This window comes from Sciurus vulgaris (genome assembly GCF_902686455.1).
Source record: "Sciurus vulgaris genome assembly, chromosome: 3".
Classification (NCBI taxonomy): Eukaryota; Metazoa; Chordata; class Mammalia; order Rodentia; family Sciuridae; genus Sciurus; species Sciurus vulgaris.
In genome coordinates, this window is record NC_136463.1 from 132,210,882 (window position 1) to 132,232,318 (window position 21,437).

General features: G+C 37.1%; 1 protein-coding gene across 2 annotated transcripts in view; it reads right to left on the bottom strand.

Moving 5' to 3' along the window:
- The window catches only part of TTN (titin), a 265,677-nt gene extending 245,805 nt beyond the window's left edge, over nucleotides 1–19,872 (bottom strand). The window contains exons 1-13 of one of the 2 annotated variants that reach the window (XM_079130304.1): nucleotides 19,658–19,871; nucleotides 17,312–17,415; nucleotides 14,958–15,161; nucleotides 13,263–13,550; nucleotides 12,630–12,715; nucleotides 12,287–12,537; nucleotides 7,278–7,608; nucleotides 6,762–6,914; nucleotides 5,955–6,092; nucleotides 4,527–4,658; nucleotides 3,905–4,039; nucleotides 3,165–3,302; nucleotides 2,544–2,681 (exon numbers count right to left, since the gene is read on the bottom strand). In XM_079130304.1, the coding sequence (XP_078986430.1) occupies nucleotides 2,544–2,681; nucleotides 3,165–3,302; nucleotides 3,905–4,039; nucleotides 4,527–4,658; nucleotides 5,955–6,092; nucleotides 6,762–6,914; nucleotides 7,278–7,608; nucleotides 12,287–12,537; nucleotides 12,630–12,715; nucleotides 13,263–13,550; nucleotides 14,958–15,161; nucleotides 17,312–17,402 (2,085 nt within the window). In that variant the 5' untranslated portion in view covers nucleotides 17,403–17,415; nucleotides 19,658–19,871. Of the gene's footprint in view, nucleotides 1–2,543; nucleotides 2,682–3,164; nucleotides 3,303–3,904; nucleotides 4,040–4,526; nucleotides 4,659–5,954; nucleotides 6,093–6,761; nucleotides 6,915–7,277; nucleotides 7,609–12,286; nucleotides 12,538–12,629; nucleotides 12,716–13,262; nucleotides 13,551–14,957; nucleotides 15,162–17,311; nucleotides 17,416–19,657 lie in introns of both variants that reach the window. The other variant, XM_079130305.1, reaches the window with a different exon arrangement.
- Nucleotides 19,873–21,437: the final 1,565 nt, after the last annotated feature.

Genomic DNA, 21,437 nt, shown 5'->3' on the forward strand with positions numbered 1-21,437 from the left:
ATCTATTAGAAAAACATCACTCTTAAAACACATGAATGAAAACATTGTGATTAAAATGAAAGTGTTATCATGTTTGCATTCAAGAGAACAACCTTTCACACTGAAGTCCAATTTACTTTCAATTTTGCTGAGAGTTAAAGCAAAGAAGGAACAGAAATATTATTTTCTCATTTCTATGAATCTGATTAACATAAATGGGAACACAATTTGCAAAGGAATTTCTTCTAAAGAAAGCAAATCAGTTGATGTGACATGGATATCATGATTCTATGTAATGCTTGTAATAGAATACTTAAAATCAAATTGCCATGTCCATCTAGTGTACTTTAAAAATAAGGCTGTAATATTTTATTAATATTCAGTTTTCTTAGCTGCTATGAATAGGATCTAGTATGCACCTGAAATGTGTTTCAAGCATGCTACATGTATATCTTTAAAAGTTATTCTTGGAGCCATTTGAAATATAAATGTGGCCTTTTAAAGATGGAATTGGGCCTTTTGTGATCATAGGCTTCCTCCAGTGTTGTCTTCCAGGAAGCCACAAAAATCCAATCTACCTTGAAGGATTGCAGGGACTATCTTCATCTCAGATTGCTTTTTAGAAGAAACTATAAAATATACATGAGGCTTGGGTGAGTTAATTTTGTTCATTTGAAAAAAATCTAGGTAATGGGTTGACTTTAATTTTATAGATGTTTTAAAATGTTCACCTTTGACAAATAACCCTAATATAAACATATAACTTGGCTTGCTGAGAGATTGCATTTGTGCTATCTCATTTGCACCTTTTGACTAGTAGTCCATGGTACAAGGTAATCAGAGTAAGTTTTAGTTTTATTTTAAAAATGACAAGAGTCAGGTTCAAAGAAATTATTATTTGACTTAAAAATTCAACTGAAATATATAAATCTTGTTTTTAACTTAATACTTATGCCAAAAAAAACCTAATTATGGTAAGATATTTTAACTTGCAGAAGCGTATGTGCATTTTTTTCTTGAATTGATGTACATTAAATCCATATACATATGCTGTTTGGTGGACAACTACAAATGAGTGTTCTATGCTGGTAAGTTGCTTTTATTTCTTAGTAGACTAGAATATTATTTACATTTTTAGAACTCAGATAAACAGAAAAATGAATTGGATTAGGAGACCGCAATTTGCAGTTAAATGCTGAGAATTATTTTAGGAGACATAAAGAAAAATGTTGTTTAGTCTGGCCCTTCACAACTAGAAATGCCAACTGTTCCATTGGAGGACTTGGACTGAATCTAATCATCTCTAATATTTTTTTGATCAATAAAGCAATTAAATGGAACACTAGGAGCACAGTGACACAGGATGGATGAAAAGTTATGAGAGCTGATGATGAAATGGGATGAAACAGTGTTTTCACCTCCACAGCATCAGTTTTCATCTCCTCTTGGAAAAGATGTGTTTGTTCTTGCTTAATAGCAAATCCTTCTCTAGTCTTTGGCAGTGTGGCAGGTTCAGCAGATTTTGCAGTGGTAACAATTAACTTAGAAATAGACATTTCCTCAGCTTCCATTCTGAGCTAATATTTAACAACAAAAACAAGATAATCAAACTCATGTGATTCTAGAAAAAAACAAATTCATCACTCCTGGAATATACTTCACTGTAAAATTTCTGTCATTCATGAGACATCTAAAAGGTTGACGTGCCATTCAATATTAGACTTGGATAAAGATTTATTTGAAATCATGCTTACGAAAAAAGAAGTCAAAGAAGTTGAGATAGGAAGCAACAGTGAGGGAAATACAAGCAGTATTCAGGTCATGATGCTAATGGAACTGGAAATTTTTAGTTGCTGATTTCCAAATACTAGATTAGCAATAAAGAATAAACTTAGGTAAATAGCTTATCTGGAGCAAATTGTAGTCATGGGAAGTAGTTTAATTTGTGGAAATTTCATCGTAACAAATAGAGGCAGTAACCTTCTCATGGTTTATGTATAATTGTTATGGTTTGATACTTCCTTCTCTAGATTTCAGTACTGAATCTTGCCTGGCTTTAGTGGAGCTGCTACTGCAGGCACTATAATTTTCTTAGCTTCTTTTCTCATTTGATATTTATAAGAGGAAAAATAAAGTTCACATGAAGAAAATGATAGGTAATTTACTGAAAAAAATCCATAAACTATAATGGAATATAGTGAATTTATGACTTCTCAGAACACACATCTTCTTTACAGTAAGATTCTCCACTTATGTATACAACTTTTTTTTTTTTTTTATGTTCACAGTGTCTCTTAAATTTAGGCTGCATGCAATTTCAATCATCAACTTCTGGAGGATTGCTAGATGTTAATAATAGAATGTTGAAAATAAGATGAAAAGGTAAGTGGGGAAAGGAATACGTAGTAATATTAACAACAGTAATTTGATTTTTTAGTTTTCAGTTGCTTAATTATCTAAAAAATAAATCTGATTAATAGACCTCATACATTAAAAAAAAAAACCTGAGATTTGGTATTAATGTATTATAAAAGGGGATTTCACACTTGGATAGCAATAGTCACCTTTCCATGAGTAACTTGAATTTGTTCTTGTCTAGTTGCCATTCCTTCTCTAGTTCTCAGTATTGTTTCTTGTTCTTTGGCTTTAGCAGTAGCAACTGCTATTGTAGACAAGGCAGTTTTCTCAGCTTCCTTTCTTATCTGATTATTACAGTAAAATCAAGGTTTAAGTTGTATGGGGCTTCAGACATACATAATATGACCCTTCCCCCCCTCCTGGTGGGGATGCAAGAGGAAGTTATTCAGGGTTAAATACAGGAAAGAAATTAATTTTCACTTGAAAATGTTTGCATATAATGAGTGAGAATCACAAAATTTAGAAATGTTAGCTATATAAAAAAAATCTCTAGATGCTTCCCCAATGCTTTTTCAAAAATAAAACTAAAAATGCTAATCTTCATGCAAAGAATAATGGTGAATAAAATGAATTACAAATGTTATGGATGGATAAAAATCAAATGTGCAGAAAAATTAATGGTAATCAGTCACATTCTCCATTTTGTTTTTAGTTACAGATTTAAAAAAGGAAAATACAGATTAATAATTGATACCACATAATAGTTAATGGTTTTCTAACAATTAGTTTAAAGATGAACTCTTCACATCTCAAGTATCTGTATTCACCTTCTCCTGAGTTATTTGGACTTGATCTCTTTTGGTAGTGATGCCTTCTCTAGTTCTTGATACTAAATCTTGTTCTTTGACTTTGGGTGTGGCAACTATGACTTTAGGCACCACTGTTTTCCTAGTTTCTTTCATTATCTGGTCATGTGATTAAAAAAAAAAGATGAGAAAATAATCATTAAATTTCATGAGTCTCTAATAAAAAGAAACAAATGAACTGAGAAAAGAGGCAAATTCTCTTCCTACTCAAGGACATTTTAATTACACTTAAATTCATTATTTAAGTTGCTTTAATTATCTGTATTGTTCCACTGATATTATCAAAATAATAAGACAAATCTAAAAGAAAAAAACATAATTAGCAATAAAAGACTAATAAATGCTATTTTTTCACATCATTATAATCCACAGGAGAGTCTAGTAGAGCCATAAATAGTGCACAGCTTTGCATATTATCCATTGACTCGTATCTGGGGCTGACATCAATAGGATGATGATTCAATGTTAAAGTGAATTATATCATATTAGTAACAGTTCAAAGAAAGTCTGAAAGTTAGGAATGAGAGGTGACAGTGAAAGCCAGATGGGTGACAAAGGTTCAGGAGAGATGGTGAAAGAATTTTCTGTTTGAGTTATGAGAAGAGGAGGTGGTGAAGGAGTGGCCATTAGGACCTGTGATAAAATGCAAGTGGCTTGCAAGTGAAATGAGAGTGACTTTCACAGCAGCAGGAAGTCGTCACCTGTTCATGATTGAGGAGCATTTGGTCTTGTATGGCAATTTCTTCTTGAGCTCCCAGGATTGTTTCTAGTTTTGTGGACTTGGCAGTGGCAACTACCACCATGGATGCAGCAGTTTTCTCAGTTTCCTGTCTTATCTGATTTTTTAGAGTAAAATGAAGATTTTAAGTTTCAAAGGCACAAAAGAAATGTCAAGATGCCCTTGCTATGTTTGGGAGAATACGGAAGATTTCACGGTCATGTGCATATGCACAGGTGTGCACGCACATGTCTTACAGCTGTGCAAAGGTTATGCTTTCCAATCTAAGTGACCAGGGGTTCATGCTATGTATAAAAAACTGTACTTATGTGAAACTGGTCAGAGGTGAATCTACTTCCACCTAGGTATGTTCTAGAAAGTTTGAAGGTTTGCCCCCACACTGTTCTTGTAAACAATCTCCCAAAACTAATCAATTGAGAGGAAAAGAGTGAACTGAGAACAGAACTTCCATCACGAAGAGTTTCAATATGAGGCAGAACAACAACAACAAAAAAATAGAAGACATAGATTTCATTTTGAAGGACATACAACTGGCTGGAATATGATATTAACAAACTACAAGGTATTTACAAAATTGGACTTACTGTTTCTTGAGTTATTTGCTTTTGTTCTTGTTTTGTAGTAATTTCTCCAGTAATTCTAGTTTCTTGTTCTTTGGCTTTAGTTGTGGAAATTACTACCTTTGGTACAAAGGCTTTTTCAGTTTCTTTTCTTATCTGCAATCAAGATAAAAACAAAGTCTTACTGTTTCCTGATCTCTAATGCAAGTAACATAGTGTTCATTAAATACAACACAGGAATTTAAAGAAGTAAAATTACTTTTCTGGAGATGTCACAAAATCAAATAAATAATCTTTCATTCATTAACGTGACCATGCTCTTTCTCTGCCTAAAACATAAATTAGGCTGTTTAGAGGGAAAAAAAATAAATGCTGAGTTCTGCCCTGTTCGTTTTGAACAGAAGAGTTGTAGTTTTTTTTTAAAAAGACTTCTAATATGGCAATACATTGCTATATTATGTCATTTAAAGGTAATCTTAGAGTACGAATATTAGAATGGAAGACTTGAGAAGTAACTATGCCTGACATTTTTATTTTATATATGAGAAATCAAACATGGATAATTTATAATCTGCAATTCTACAATATTTTTTGAAAATTTTCCTAAATACCATGACAGTTTGGAGCATCAAAACTTACTATGGGAAGGAATAAAATTTTTGCATATATCCTAGGCAAAATATTTTATAAATCTTTAGCCTCCTGCAGGATGCTATTTCCCTCTGGGTGCCTAGCAAAAGCTTATGGGGGGTGGTCACCCTCTCCTTTGCCTCTTTCCCATTCTCAGATACTTCATCACTGAAACACAGGATCTCAGGGTCCTAAGGGACTTAAAAACTTTTCTTCTCAAACTACCCAACTGATGATTGGCTTTACTGGCCAACAGCCCTACCAATCAGCCTTCTCCATTCTGTCCAAGGGCCTCTAATTTTGAGACTGTCCATGCATTTTTTTTTTTTTTTCTGGTAATGTGGTTTACTAAGACCAGGCTGTCTGTTCCACATACAACCCATTTGCACAAGTCTTCTTAGGAATCAGGGAGCAACTGCTGAGCTTTTAAAGTAAAGTGTGTTCAGAGTTCTCTTCCACTACTCCATGTGGCTACCTAGGCACCTATTTCTCCCTCCTGGTTTTACTTCCTTCTGTCCTCTCCCCACAGTCACATATTTAATTACAATCAATGTAGATGGTCATAAAAAGTGTAGATGAGACTCTCTTTCTACTCCTAGGATGTGTCCACAGAGGTACTTTTCATCTGTATAAGGACAGCATTCAGTGAAGTCCCCCCAAGGGACTTTGGTATCCAGTGCCCAGGACACAAATAACCAGAAGATTTGATTAGTGTGGTGACAGCTGTGTAGTACAAAAACCAACACCCTTCATAGTAAAGATTATCACTGTGTTAACACATGTAATAGCACCAGTGAATTTCAAATCACAAACCATTTTCACCTGCTCATGAGTTATGTGCGTCTGCTCTTGCTTTGTTGCAATTACTTCTCTGGTTCTTGATTTTAATTCTTGTTCCTTGGCTTTATCTGCAGCCACTACTACCTGTGTTATGGCAGTCTTCTCCGCCTCTTTTCTCACCTGATTTTCACAGAGGAAAACAAGAAACACCTTAATGTGCTTTGAATAGGAAGTTAGTTATGATGATATATCAGGATTAAGGCATAAATGTCACAGAAGAGAAGATAAGAAGGGAAGGCAGAGTGATTTTAAATGAGAACAAAAACTATTCAAATACAAGGTGAGAAATTATCCTGGGTTTATGAGACTTCTCATTCATCAGTCAAATGTCACGTTTGTTTTGAGGAAAGAAGAACAAAGTAAAGGTCCTTCAGGGAAGTGAGAGAAATCTAACATCTGCTCTGAAACTGCTTCGCCCGCCTGGCTCATGGAGCAGCTGGGCTCTGGGTATCTGCTCTCTAGAGTAGTTCTCTCCTCCCACCCTTCATGTGCCTCAACCAGGGGTCCCTTGATACCTTAAATACTGTTAACTTTGGCCTATTTGATGTAGCACAGTATTTCTTCTGACCTACTGTGCTCTTGGATATGGACAGCTTAAAAACGTTTGCTATCTCAGCCCACCTTTTGCTCAGAAATTCTAAAAGCCTGGATCATGCTGGGTCCAGTACTGCCTTCAGAATGATTTGACATTGTTTGGTCCTGGAATCTGAGCACCCAAAGCTCAAAGCAGTGAGTGGTGTTTAAGTGGGTGTGCCAGAGGACCTGGCCCCGCATGCACCTCCTGCCCACCTGTTCTTGAGCAGGTTGGACCCGCACGGCAGTCGTGGTTGTCCTCTGAGCAGTCTGCTCTACAGCACTGATCACTGGTTCTCTCACTCTGGCCATATCAACAGCAGCAACAACAGTCGCAACAGCTGCACTCTTGTCAGTCTCTTGTTTCACCTAGATTAGAAGTGAACACGTATAATGCTTTTCAAAGTGGCAGGCCTCCGTAGGAAATGTAAAAGCACAATGGAAACTGCTACCTAGAACTAAACGTACTGTGTGTGAGCATTCATCATTGCAAAGGGATGTGGGGTCTGTATCACAACACCCATAGTTTATGTAAACCTCACATCAGAGCCTTTGTCCCAACCAAAGATGGTTTTACAAACAGGACAACCAAAGTTGGTCTTCAGTTTCTATAATATATTTATGTCCCTGGGTATTTTCCCTCCAATCTATCCAGCCTGGGTTTCATGCCAGAAATCATGTCAAAGAAACCAGAAGTGAAGTAATGAAAACAAGTGAAGGTCCTGACTGTACCTCTTTAGCACCAGCAGCAGCAGCCCCTGCTGCAAAGGAAGCACTGGCTGACATGCTGGCGGCAGCCCCTGCAGCTCCACTGATGGTCACTTGCTCCTGGACACCATATCTCCCTTCCCACCTCTCTTCTCTCCTGATCTGAGTAGAGCTGGTCACTGTTGTCTCTCTCATCTCAGCCTCAGTTGAGGAGGCCACGTAGCCCTCTTGCTTCCAAGGCGGAGGCACTTCAGGGCCTGTGGCCACGGCAGAAGTCTGAGTCTTACGGATGAGTAAGGGTGACTTCACAGATCTGATGGGGGATGTGGAGATCCTCCCTGCTGGGGACACAGACCTGAAAACCAAATAGCAGAGGTCAGAATTCTAATGTGAGGAGCTCTAGCGGGCACAATCAGATTTGGATAACAGCATGAAAATCTAGAAGTGCTTTAGGGCAGAGTTTTAAAATGTGTGCCCCCACAACAGATTCAGAGGGTAAATTATGTATGTGAAAGTCATTTGCTTTAAGTCTCAATAAAGCCTATTTTTATCTCCTGTATCTGAATCAAACTTAATTCCAATTAAGTTCAAGAATTTTGTGCCCTGTCTCACCTTCTCACATTAAAAAAAATAACCAAAATAGAGGCAGGTACTTCCTTAATACACAGCAAAAGAAAGGGCATTGCAAATCCAGGAATCATCTCTAAGTCTCTCTGCATCCCCTATTCTGGCCTGCAGGTGGGTGGATGTCAAATAAATGCTAGATGAAGAAAGCTCTGTATAATCAAAATGCTTGTGTCACTCCAGGCTAAACGAGTTAAGCCTTTCTCTCTTCTTCTCTCCCTGCCTTCCCTTCTACAGTACTTACACCCACCTTCACCATGTCTATATGTCTTGTGAATTCCCAGGGCAGGAAAAAGATTTCTGGCTGAGCTCTAGAGCAGAATCTTTGGGGTACAGACTGTGCAATGCAGTCTGGAAAACCTGTCAAAGGGTTTGTGGGCTGAGTTTTTGTTTGGTTTTGGTTTTCACCCTCGTGCATACTTTCTTTGAATGACCTTGTAATTGCTGTGGATATTAGGTAATTTGAAACCTAATTTTTTAATTATTTAAATGGATAAAATAGTTTCTTCTAAAATAGTTTTCATTGTTTTTTTTAGGTGTATCCAAATTGCACACAACATCAGTTGAAGGGCATGGGTGCCAAATCCTGGCACAGATAGAGTAAAAAGACAGGTTCTGACCTATATTCTTGGAATTGATTAACCATTTTAAGATAAAAAGTTTTTGCAAAACTCATTAAATTTTTAATCAATAAGGTTTATTACATTTATTCCTCTAGGTGGCAGTATTGCTCCATCACTACATTTTATAAATTCTGAATCGAGGAAAACATTTCTAAATGTATTTTGGCACTATATAGGATATTTAGTTTACATTGATCGTAAATGAAACAATTATTCTAATTAACCTCAAGATGCAGTTGGTGTTTGCTCTAAGAGTAACAGTACATTACCACATCAGCCAGTTTCATGAAGAAAGGCTTCACCCTGTTCTTAAAGAAGGCTTTTTCTGTGAAATTCAATTTGCATTTTATAAATGAAATTGTAATCAAACTAAAGGGAGATCTAAGGAACATGGCTCCATTCTAAAAATGACTGCCTGGGAAATAGAACAAAGACCAGATTAGAATAATGTAAGTCTCCAGCAATTGAAGAAAAGCAGAAAGACTTGCACTTCCAAGTCTCAACTTGTGCCTAGTTCCTGCTGTACCTGGTAATATGGTTTTATTCAAAAGAGTTAAAGACATGATTAGCATGACATAAGTGATTAGCAGCGGGCCTCAGGTAAGCCTGAAACTGTGAAAAATCAATGTAATTTGAGTCATTATAGGAAAGTGCTTATTTCTGCAGGTACAATAAAAAAAAAAATAATCACTTGGTCACAGCTGGAGACAATGCACCCTATTCAATAAAACATGTTTGCCTTACTCTATAACAAAAATCAAGATTTAACAATGAGACACTTTAGGAAGGAGTCTATCTTGGATAACCATTATTTTCTCCACAAATTGGCATTTTTATTTCCTAAGTACTTTAAAACAAATTTGGGGTATGAGTTTGGATGGTTATTAATAAACTCTCAGAATGCTAAGATGGTCAAAATACTCCATGGGAACAGAGAAACTAATTCTAAATGACCCTTAGGCTTGGATTTAAAATATAGTAAGGTTGTTATCTCCCTCAGAAATCACATTTGGCCTGTGTTGTGATTTCATGGTGTGCAAACTTGGAGTTTGCCTGAGATAGAACACTTTTAGAAATGTGATTGCTGGACATGTTTTTGAAATTGAGCTTTTTGTTCAAGTTTTCATGTTAGTATTTGCCAATATTTTCAATAGTTTAAGTGGCTAAAAACAATAAAGATGAGAAAATATCTAGCTCTTAAAACTATTGGATATTTACATTGCTTATATAATACAATAGCAATGTCAATATCAAATAAATATAGTTTAAAAAATATAAATAAATATTTTTTCTATTTGTGTTGATTTTTTTTTTGGGGGGGTGGTGTACCAGGGATTGAACTAGGGGGTACTCAACCTCTAAGCCACATCCCTAGCCTATTTTGTCTTTTATTTAGAGACAGGGTCTCACTGGGCTGCTTAATGCCTCACCATTGCTGAGGCTGACTTTGAACTCACAATCCTCCTGCCTCAGCCTCCTGAGCCTCTGGGATTACAGGCGGGCACAACTGGCCAGGCTTGTGTTGAATTTTTTTTCCCTTGAAAACTGATTTCTGGGAATTTTTTCCCCATTTTTTTTTTTTGTTTGTTTGTGCGTTATAGTTGTACATAATTGGTTTGTTACATATTTCTACAAGCACACAATATAACAATGCAGTTACATATTGTAATATATAACACTTCCCTCCTCCCTCCAGTCTTTCCTTTCCCTGGTCCCTTTCCTCTACTCTACTGATGTCCCTTCAATTTTCATGAGATTCCCCCTACCTTTCCTTTCCTTTTTCCTCTCTAGCTTCCACATATGAGAGAAAACATATGCCCCTTGACATTCTGAGTTTGGCTTATTTCACTTAACATGATGTTCCATCCATCTTCCTGCAAATGATATAATTTCATTCTTCTTTATGGACGAATAAACTCCATTGTGTACATATACCACATTTTCTTTATCCATTCATTCATTGATAGACACCTACGCTGTTTTTGTAGTTCAGCCATTATGAATTGTGCTACTATATGCAGGGTATGTGTGTATCACTATAGTATGCTGACTTTAATTCTTTAGGATAAATACTGAGCAGTGGTATAGATGGGTCATATGGTGGTTCCATGCTTAGTGTTTTGATTTGTGGGAATTTTTAATCTATTTGGTATATTAGTTCTTTGTCACAAGTGTAGCTAAGATTCCCTCCAGAATTTTGCTTGTTTACAGGGTCTTATCTAGCATAAATATGTATAGTTACTCAGGTTATGCACTGCTTCTGGGCTAAGTATTTTTCACATTGTAGCCATTATATGTTTGTTATGATACTTTTCTAGCAATGGCAGTGAGATCTCTTGAGGAAGGGGTACCTTTAAATTTTTTCACAAGCACACTATTCAGTCTAGCAATGACCTTGCTATTGCCATAAACTTTATTTTTCTGTCCTAGAATCTTTAAGTCTATTTTTAAAAGTCCTTCCCCATAAATGTTTTGTGAGTTTTCTGTTCTTCTCTTTCTCTCTCTGCGTTTTAAAAAATCTAACCCTTTAATCAAGCTGGGGTGTATTTTGTAGATTGTGTGAGGTAGAGTTTTATGCTTGTTTTCTTCCAGATGAACGCAAATTGGCCAGCATTCTTTGTGAAGTTAAACACCCAGCCCCCAAATAAAAGGTCACTTTGATTAAAAAACAAATTTCCTGTATTTTTAAGTCTATGTGTGGACTGTTTTGCTTTCCTAATGTATTTTTCTAGTCATTCACAGTCTTTCATTGTTGTTGTAGTGCTGGTGATTGAACCCAGGGCCTCAGGCATGCTACACAAGTCCTCCACCACCAAGCTGCAGCCTCAACCCCACAACATATTGTGATTACAGGAACTTCACAGTAAATTTGAATATGTTTTAGGTCAATGACTTATTCTGCTTTTAATTTTTTTCTCGGCAGGTAAACTATCTATATGTATTTCACTTTATTTAAATTGATCAAGACACACTTTTTTTGTTTGCTTAAGTTTTGCAGTTCATCACATGAAAAGCCTCATCATATTAAACCAAATTCCAAATTTTGAAATCTGCTTCAGATAATTTATACTTAACTGTAATTTCTGAGCCCTGATGATACAAGTCTGTCTTTTAAAATAACTGCATCTTAACTTAGCATAGAAGTTCACTTATTTTTTAGATAAAATAAGCATATGTAAAATGTTTAAAAGATTTTACTTATTATCAAAGTATAAGGGCATGTGTGTAATTATTTGCTGTTTACAAGGTACTTTCAACCAATTATCTTGTTGGATCTTTAGGACACACCTTGAGATCATTCTTGTGGTGATTCTTCTTCAATTACAGATGAGACAACTAAGAACTAGAGCAAGCCGTCGACCGTCTTTAGCTCTTGCTTACTTCATAATATTGGGGATAATAATTCTTAGTGGTTGTGAATATTTAATGAGATAATGTTTGTAGAGTGTCAAATCAAATATTTGCCATAGTGGTAGTGATCAACATATAGTAGTGATAATTTTATTGGAATAATTATTGCTCTAAGTCAAACTTAGCAAGTGATTCGGCTGATTGAATTTAGGGTTTTTCTCATTTTGCCATGTTATTTTCTTGTCTCATAAAGCAAATATTTATTAGATGGAATGTAAAAAAGAATTCGAAATTATGAAGTTCTCCACCTTGGCTGTGTGAAAATCATATTCAGTGACTTCTTGATTTACCTCTTGTATCACATGCTACATTTTTGATTGCACAAAATCTCATTTTATAATGCATGATAACCCAATCTCTTTAAAGAAACTTTACCTCACAGGAGATGGGGTGGGTGCCCGCACGTGTCTGACCGGGGACGGAGAGTGTCTTATAGGTGAGGGGGACTGCTGTCGAGCCAGTTGTGTTTTGGCAGCAATGGACACGGACGGTGGTGTCGGAGACCTTGACTTTGGCTTAGGAGGTATCCTGGGAGGTGTTTTATGTGGCAGCTGCTGCCCAGTGGCACCATCTATGACCATCTCTACTGTTGTGAGTGATCTGGCATCAAAGTGGGCTTCAATCTTCTGCAAAAGATTAAAACAAAGTCCACGATGAGGGAGAATACCTGGGGAAGTGACAATCAGAAAGGCTGGAAAAGAGCAGCATAGAAAAATACCTTTTCAATTCGGGTTTGTCTTGTTTCTGAAATCTGAGCAGTCGAAACAATTGTCTTTGTCTTTTTAGCGGGTACTACTTCTTCACCTGTAGGAAGGAAGAGGCGAGCATTTGAGGAGGAGAGACAATCCATTTGAGATTCTGTTAATTGTGCCTACAAAGTCAATAAAATTTTCTGGATATCCCAGTGGAGACAATGCAGAAAGTCTTGGATTTTGTATGAAAATAAAATCAGATTGAAAAATAGAAAATGCCCCTTCTTCAAAACTTTTGCCATTGCCAAAAAAGCCTCAAAGTAAACATACAAAGGCTACAATATGAACCATTAAAAAAAAAAAAAAATCATTGTTTTTCAATAATTTGAAAGTGTCACTTAATTGAAATACTTGCAATCACTTAATTGAAATCACTTAATTGAAATACTTTCCAGTTCATGATATTGGGTTTAAGAACTGCAGATTGCATCAATACTGAGCTCCTGCCTGGAATATCAGATTTTTTTTTTTAAACGGGGGGGTTGAAAAGGCAGCTTAGATTTTAGCTCACAGCACTCCCAGGGCCTCAGGAGAGGCAGGCTAGCCTCAGGGCACAGATCAGCCCTCTTCCCTTCTCCCTGCTCAACCCCAGCACATACCTTGAACCAGCAATTCGGCAGTCGAAGTAGCTCTTCCAACGCTATTGGTGGCATTCACTGAATAGGTGCCGGAATCTTCGGGGTATGCTTCCGCAATCAGTAAGCTGTAGAGGTCGCCTTCTTGTGAAATTTGGAAATCAAGGGAGCTCTGGATTTCGGCTCCATCCCGGTAGAACTTTACAACAGGTGTAGGGATTCCAGTCACTCTCACTTGGAGTCGCACTTGGCTTCCTTGTCTCACGGTCATGCTCTGCAGTCGTTGAGTGAAGTTGGGTGGCGCTGTCTCTGCTGCAGGGGACAGAGAAGGAAATCAGACCAGGAAGCCAGCATCTTACCAACAGGGTATTTTTAAACAATCACAGCTCTGATTCCAAAACCAGGCAATGACTCGCCAGTCCAGCATCCTTGACTGTCCTTGAACCCAGCTTAGCCAGCAGATGACAGCAAGAATGGAGCCCCGAGATCACACTTGGCTATCCGGCCACCATGTTTTATATTTGCTTTGTTTTTCTTAGCAATTCTAGGTCATCCTGTTTGTTTTATAATTTACACAAAAAATCTAGATCTTGTTATGTCTACAGAATTTTTTCTGCACTTGCCTACCTCACATCTTGCAACATGTTAATGTGTTAAGGCAACTTTGTATACTTCAGTAAGTTTCATTAAAATGAATTCCAGTGGTTGGTTGATAGGGTGTACCTGTGACTTTCAGAATCTTTACATTTTAATTTAATTGAAAAACCCCTAAATCTTCTCCAACTTGGTTGATATTCAAATAACTGAAATACTTACTTGCATTTAAAAAGTTAATCTCAATAATGACATGTCTTCATGTTACTCTCCAGAAAGGAGATTTGGGGGGGTTATGGTGAAAGAAAATTTTTATAAGATAAATGTAAAGGGCAAATGGGATTAACTTCGAATAGCGATAGCAGATTCTACCAACACTGTGCTTTTCTGAATTTTTTGGATGTGTTTTAAGGTTCATACCTAATGTTACTTGGTATGCTTTTGTTTAGGTCAATTATGGCTCTATACCTGAATATCACTGAACATATGGTTTACTGGATAAGCATTGGTAACATAATTCATTTCATGCAAGATATTATGTAATGTATAAAGTCATTCATGTTCCGAGTATTAATGTCTAACCATTAATGGAGAACAACAGAGGTCATTAATATTGACTATAACTTTTCCCAGTAAATGGTGTTATACATTTGAATAATAAGCATTTGTCTTTTTCTGAGTATATTTCTGAGTAGTATTTTTAATGTTTCTTAAATGACTTGTTTGTGAACCACTTGCATCAGAATTATCTTGGTGCTTATTGAGGTGGAAATTCCTGGTGAATCCTAGTATATCTCATATTTCTTACTAAGCATATGAGCAAGTCTTTGAGCTTTTCTACTTGCTGAGAAGCATGATTTTAAAAATATCTCCTTAAATCATTTTTGAGTGTTTAACGTGTATACAGAAAGGCACTGATTCTCAGCCACATTTGTGCTATATTTTAAAGGGAGAATTAAATTCCATGTACAAACAGCTTTGTTACAAAATCAGCCTTCAGTGGGCCCTTCTCTAGGTTGGGAGCTGCATCTCCTTGTACCCATCGCTCACTATGGCCCCCTTCCCCCATGTGCTGGGTGATGCCCTCTGGGGCAGCAGAGGACAGGCATGCCTCCATCAGCCCACCTGTCACGAGAAGCTCAGCAGTACTAGTCGCTTGTCCAGATCCATTGGTGGCTCTCAGGGAGTATCGTCCACTATTGGCTTTAGTCACGGCGGGGATCGTCAGTCTAGCGCGGCCATCGCTAAAGGAGATCTGCACGCCGGGCAGAGTGGAAGTGGAAATCACCTGGCCATCCCTAAACCAGCTCACCTCAGGAACTGGAAAACCTGAAGAGCAAACACAATTGATCTTTATGTTTACTGGGCCCTGCAAAGTCCTCTGCACCCAATCATTATTCTTGCTGCCTTGCTCTAACCTAAAAAGCTATGCAGAGCAAAATGCCATTTAGTGACAGTGACAACCTGGCAGGCTCCTGGCAGAAGTGCAACTTTGCAGGCCATTAGGAAGGCCCAACAGTTTAGGGAGAGGCCAGCACCCTCATTATACAGGGGAGGAAACTGAGACCAAAAGAGGCTTGATGATTTTCCCAAGGTCCCTCGGTGAGCAGTGGCCCACAGAGGACTAAAACTATCATATGCTGCCCTCCTGCCCACGGCTCTATCTGGGGCAATTTAATAGACATCATTAAAATCATGAAAGGGATTTATAAAAGTGAGGGAACTTTGAAATAAAAAGTGGCTGGTGTCCTCTTTGAACACAATCAGGAACAAAAGCAGCAAAGGGATCTGACAGTTCCGTCTGACCTAGGGAGGAGGGTGCGCTCTTCTTCCTCTGCAGTGCAGGGACACCGCCTTCTGGAATGCTCCTGCTTTCTAGTGTGCCTGCAGACAGGCAGTTTTTCACATAAGCAGCTAAGCCACACCTTGTCTTTCAGAACATCATGTAGAGCTGGAGTTGCAGCTGAAAAAGTCAATTTTTTTTTCCTCCCACCATAAATTGGCAGTGAATAACTATATGCTCATGGTTTGACATGTCAGGTATTTTAAAACTGTGTGTGATTAGAAGATACGAGGCAAGATCAGGGAGTGGTTTACTTTGCATTTGGCATAAATCCTGGTGATTTATCTCCTCCAGCTAGGAGGTGAAGGTAACAGAAAATTCACTTTGTCATCTCTATCTTAGCCAATCTCCCACTGTGGCCAAGTGGGTACCATATTAGTATCCACTAATAGGTGTCAGATATTTTCAGTGGTGTATTTCTAAGAACTTATTAGTACACAGTGTGAAGGGACAAGCTATGAAGAAGTCAGTTTCCACTACTCACAAGGAGACAGACTCCCACTGGTGCCTTGTGTGTTCTGCTCAGGTTAGAAAAGTTACTGAGCATTCCAAGATAGGTAATTATTTGAAAGTCAGTAAGAATTCATCATGCAGGAAGAGAATTGAATTTGTCTCTACACAATAGAAAGTGAATGATTATATGATATTTGTGCAATATGAAATAAAGTATTATTCAATTATGGAAACATTGGTACATAAAATAGAATAAATAGAAAAATCGTATATCTTCATTATAAGTTGCACAACTAAAAAATAAAGTAGAACAAGGTATCATGGAGATGCACTGAATTAAGGAGCTAACAATTTTCAGTTGGTCCATATAATTTTATGGCCAGTTATAAGATTACAGAAGGAAACAACATTCAGTGATTTTGAAATGTCTGCAACAGGTTGTATTTTTTTCTCAAGATGATAGATAAGTCCTAGAAATCATGCATTTTCTGTAATAATCCCTAAACTGAATTATGAAGAAAAGGCAGCAAAAAAGAAACACATAAACTTCCTTTTAAATAAAATTTTAGGGAAAATAGTCCCCTTTAATATAAAGGTCAGAGTGGCATATAGTATTTCTTCTTGTCATTTTGAAATGATTGGAAAGTCTTTAGTTCACTAGAACTACTTAATGAAGGTAGAAAATAAAAGAATCAAACAATGAGGAGTTAGCTCATCACTGATTGGTTCTGACTCTGAGGAAGGCTGGATGCATTGTTATTTTCCATGTAAAACAATGGAGGTTCCCGTGCACGGAGCTGCCAACCAGACCCCCTCCCAGCTGCTCCGCAGCGGCCCCTACTTGCTGGAGCTCTTGGCTGCCAGTCTGGCCCTGCAGCTGAACCCAAATATAGAATGACCAAATTTGGTCCTACTTAGTTGCTGGATTCTGACAGCAATTTTAATCTAATGCTAATTATTTTTGCTTTGTGGAATTATAAATATGAATAAAACATTTTTGAATCATTATATTGTCAAATTTTGTCAGTACTCTGTGAATGGTATACCCTGAAAATGTCCCTTCCAGGGCGCTGCAACAATTTTACAAAGCGGAAGAAGGGCATCAACTCAGCATCATGTTCTGTGACAAAGTGAATCCATTGGCAAGGAGGCGAAGGAAACGAAAGCGCCAGGGTGGGCTTACCACTAACGTGAGCCTCAAAGGTTGCGGCACTACCCTCCAGTACCACAACACTTTGTAACGGCTGCGTAAACGTCGGCGCTTGAGTCGTCATCTTCTTAGGCACTCTGAAAAGGAAGAGAAAGTAAGTGAGGATGTCACACGAGGACCACTCTGGAGCTCCCGTGGGGATGACAGAGACATTTGTCCCATAGATTGCTTCTTGCCCATCTATGGGTCTGGAGTGATGGGCAGGTCTCTTATTTATGGCTTTGATTTAAAGTCTAACACAAAGTAGTAAGTTTAAGGGGAAATGAAGGGAGAAAATTAGTCAAACAGACCAAGGAATGTACCCAAGTGCCCTTATCAATGGTGTAAACCTCAGGCCGAGAATTGAAAACTGGAATGACATAAAGATAGTGAGTAAAGGGATGAGATGTGACAAATTTAAGATGAACCTCTGCATCTACAATGTGTATGAGACAATTACTTAAATATTTCCTCCCCCAAATATCTTTCACTCACTGTAGCTATATTTATAAAGTCGACATCAATACAGGCATTGTCGAATTATTTAAAATGGTCACCAAAACTGAAAGTTTGAACTTTGCAATTACTTTCCTGATTTGAAAAGCTTTGGCAAGATTTGTCAGATATGTGAATTTGTTGTAGACATACAGGGTGCTTTATATTTCTTAGCATTTCTTCTTACCGTAACTGAATAGATACTTAGAAAAAAATTAATTTTATAAGTAGGACCAAAATTTATTATAGATCTGAAACAAAAATGCTGGCTTGTGTACTTAATATGGAACAATGTGTAAACTCTGACTAATGGAAGGTTGGTGGGAAATGTAGGGGAAATGAATAAGGACTATACTTTTAATACATAAAATATTCAATAAAGAAATGAACATAAAATTTACAGGTAAGTCCTTTTTAGGTGGAAGAAAGCACTTTGTCAATCAGTTTCAGAGACTGAAAATTTTTCTAATGCATAAATAGCTGATTATTTTACACAACTGTATCACTGTTCTGTAACAAAAGGCAATTTCTAAATTGTCAATTGTTTCTGTTATTAATTTTCATAAAATTTTTGTTCATTAAAACTTTATGGAACAATAGTCTTGTTTGTGATAATGCTGTACCTTATTCTATCTTTTTACTTAGTTAAAAAGAAAATGAGGGGCTGGGACTGTAGCTCAGTGGTAGAGTGATTGTCTAACATGTGTGAGGCACTGGGTTGATCCTCAGTACCACATAAAATAAATAAATAAAATAAAAGACCATCTACAACTAAAAAAATTTTTTTAAAAAGAAAATTAAACAAGTATTTTTTTCAGACAAAAATCATATTTGGAAAATTCAGATAATATTCAAAAGTTTTTCACAAAACTTTGTCAAGAGGTCTTTTGTAGCATGTTTCACAATGAACACATTTATGTCTAACTTTTCCTGTTTACAAGCTAGTGCATCTTCTAAAAATAGCTATTCTTAAATATGTAACAACATATCAGTATTAACAGGTATTTTACAACATGTAATCTAATTCCAGGAAGATGAAAAATCAAAGTGTATTTAGAAATTAAAAGCCTTTAAATGTTATTCCTTACCCTTCTTGGCATTAGCATTTATCTCCTATCATATAATTGGATTGTGAGTAGAATTAAAATGCATAATGAGATTTGGAGTATTTTAGAAAACAATTATATAGCCTTATTCCAAATTTCTAACGTTGCAATTAACTGGCCTAAATTGATCTTACATTCCTATTGTCTAGGTGAATTTTGTTACTTTAGCGCTTGCTTTTCACAGGCCTTTATCTAAGTAGGTCTGAAGGTATGCATCTAAAATGTCATGCTCCCAAAATAAACTCTCCAGCATTGACTGACAGCAGGCAAGTGTTCTGTCACTGTCCTGCAACTGATATCTCAGCAGTTGATTCCCTTAAAAAGTCATCAGGGTGTAGCTGATACCACATGCATGTTATCAGAGCTATTCTTGGTGCGCCTCACTTTATCACTGAGTAATATAACCTTGAACATTCTCAACAGACACAAAGAGACTATAAAAGAACTAAACATTTCTATCACCATTGCAGACCCCAACTTTTAGAATATCAAGTGAATTTAAACAATTTGAATTATTGACTGAGCTGATATGCTAAAGCATTCCATTTAAGAAAAACAAAGCTCATACATTTAAAAACAAAATTTAACAAGAAGATTCAGATAATGGCACTAGCACTAGCAACAAGTAGTTGCACAAACATGTCTATGTGGACATTTGGCACACCAAAATAACCAGGAACTCTATAGAAGTAACTTAGAAAGTAACTCTAGTATTGCAATAAGGAAAGATGCTGCTCACCTGATTTCTCAAGAGTGCCTAAAAAGGGTGGGACTAAGCCCAGTCTGCTTCTTAAACGACGTCCTATGTAGAGTTGGTTTTTCTGACCATCTCCGACATGAATCGGTGAGCCTCTAAACCTAAAAACAAAACTACACAGTTAAGACTGTGTAGTTTTGCTTTTCTATGCAATCCCTACACCCGAGGCGAGGCGGGAATGCACGACTGCTCCAGAGCCAGGGCCTGGCCTGCCCTTATATTCACCAGATCTGCTGACAGCCCCACATCCTCAGGGCAGGGCCCTGGTGATTGGCTCTCTTAGGCAAGCATGATGGGAGAGGATCTTTTTGGTCGTTTCACATACCACCTGTTCTTCTGATTGGCAGTGCTAAATTTAGCTCCTCAAAGGAGGCTTTACCAAGGAAATAGAAGTGTGTTGGAAAAATAACCTGGTTGAGGCTCAGAGAAGAGCATTTGTTGTCAATGTTAAAAATCTACTAATACAAGTCTGAAACAAAGATATGGCAACGGACAGTACTTGTAGGCAGTCATATAGAACAGCCCAAACCTGCAGACTCTGCTCTGTGAGTCAGGCCTGGCTTCTGTTCCCTCCCCCCATAGTAACCAAATGGACCCATCAATCATGACAGCAGATGAGGAAATTTATCTCATGTGTAAGGCTTCATCTTCTCTGAAGAAACTGTTGTTATAAACCTTTATGTTGAAGGGACTCATTTGTACTATCTGCAATCTCCAGAATCCACCTATACTTTGGGGGGGGTGGGAGTTAAACCAACATTAATGAGTTATGTGTTCTACAGTCCTGCAAGAACTAATATTGTAAAACAACATCTGAACAGATTTAGTCTGCATAGGACAACATCACTCTTGTCAGGTTTCATTTTTGTCTAGTGTTGGTATTTACACATATGCGTGCATTGCTTCTCAATGAGCAGTCAAGTTTTCTGTTTAAATTATCCATAGGGTGCTTTTTCCCAGCACATGAAAGCTGCTCTACTAATCTCTGGAGTTTGCTGTTACTAATGGGAAGTGGTTAGGGGATGATATAGTTGCTATTTTAGGACTGAATTTAATTTCAAGCAAGAGATACTTCAAATACAAAAGAGCATACAGAAAGACCTTTATAATGGCTCAGCTGAGAGACTGGTAAAACTCTACTTAGAAGGAAGAAAATTGTCTTGTTGATAATGGAAAGAGGCTTTAGTCAATAAAACAGATGAAAAATTTAAATTTTAAGGTAATTTTTTAATGTTTATATAAAAAATGTTCCCCGTTATGGAATAAATTGACCTTGCCTTAGACTTGTCACCTTCCTGAGTACTTCATTCCTCACACCTCTTTATACAGTGATTAGTTCATTACCATTTAACAGAACTTAAATTTACCAAAAATGAATTCAGTGCAGTTATATTGATAAGCTGACACCATGTACTTATTTAAACATAGTTTCTTCACTTTTGCGTTATCCATTTTGAGAGCATCGTTCCCTCTCCATTGACTGCATCTGCCATAATTCTCTATCATTGCTTTCTTCTGAAATAACTAGTTTCATGTTATATACTTTGAAAAAATACTCCCATGAGAGACTCGTGTTACAGGCAACTTGTCCATCATTAAGTAAAGCAAGACTAGAAATGTGTGCTCTTTCTGTTTGGGGTTAAAAGGTATTTGTGTACATGTTTGTGTGTACTCTACACATGCATGTGTTTTTAGATTCATGTGACCCAATGTGAAGCATGTTAATGTCCTGTTATATGTTTGTTGGAACTGAAGTCAAAAC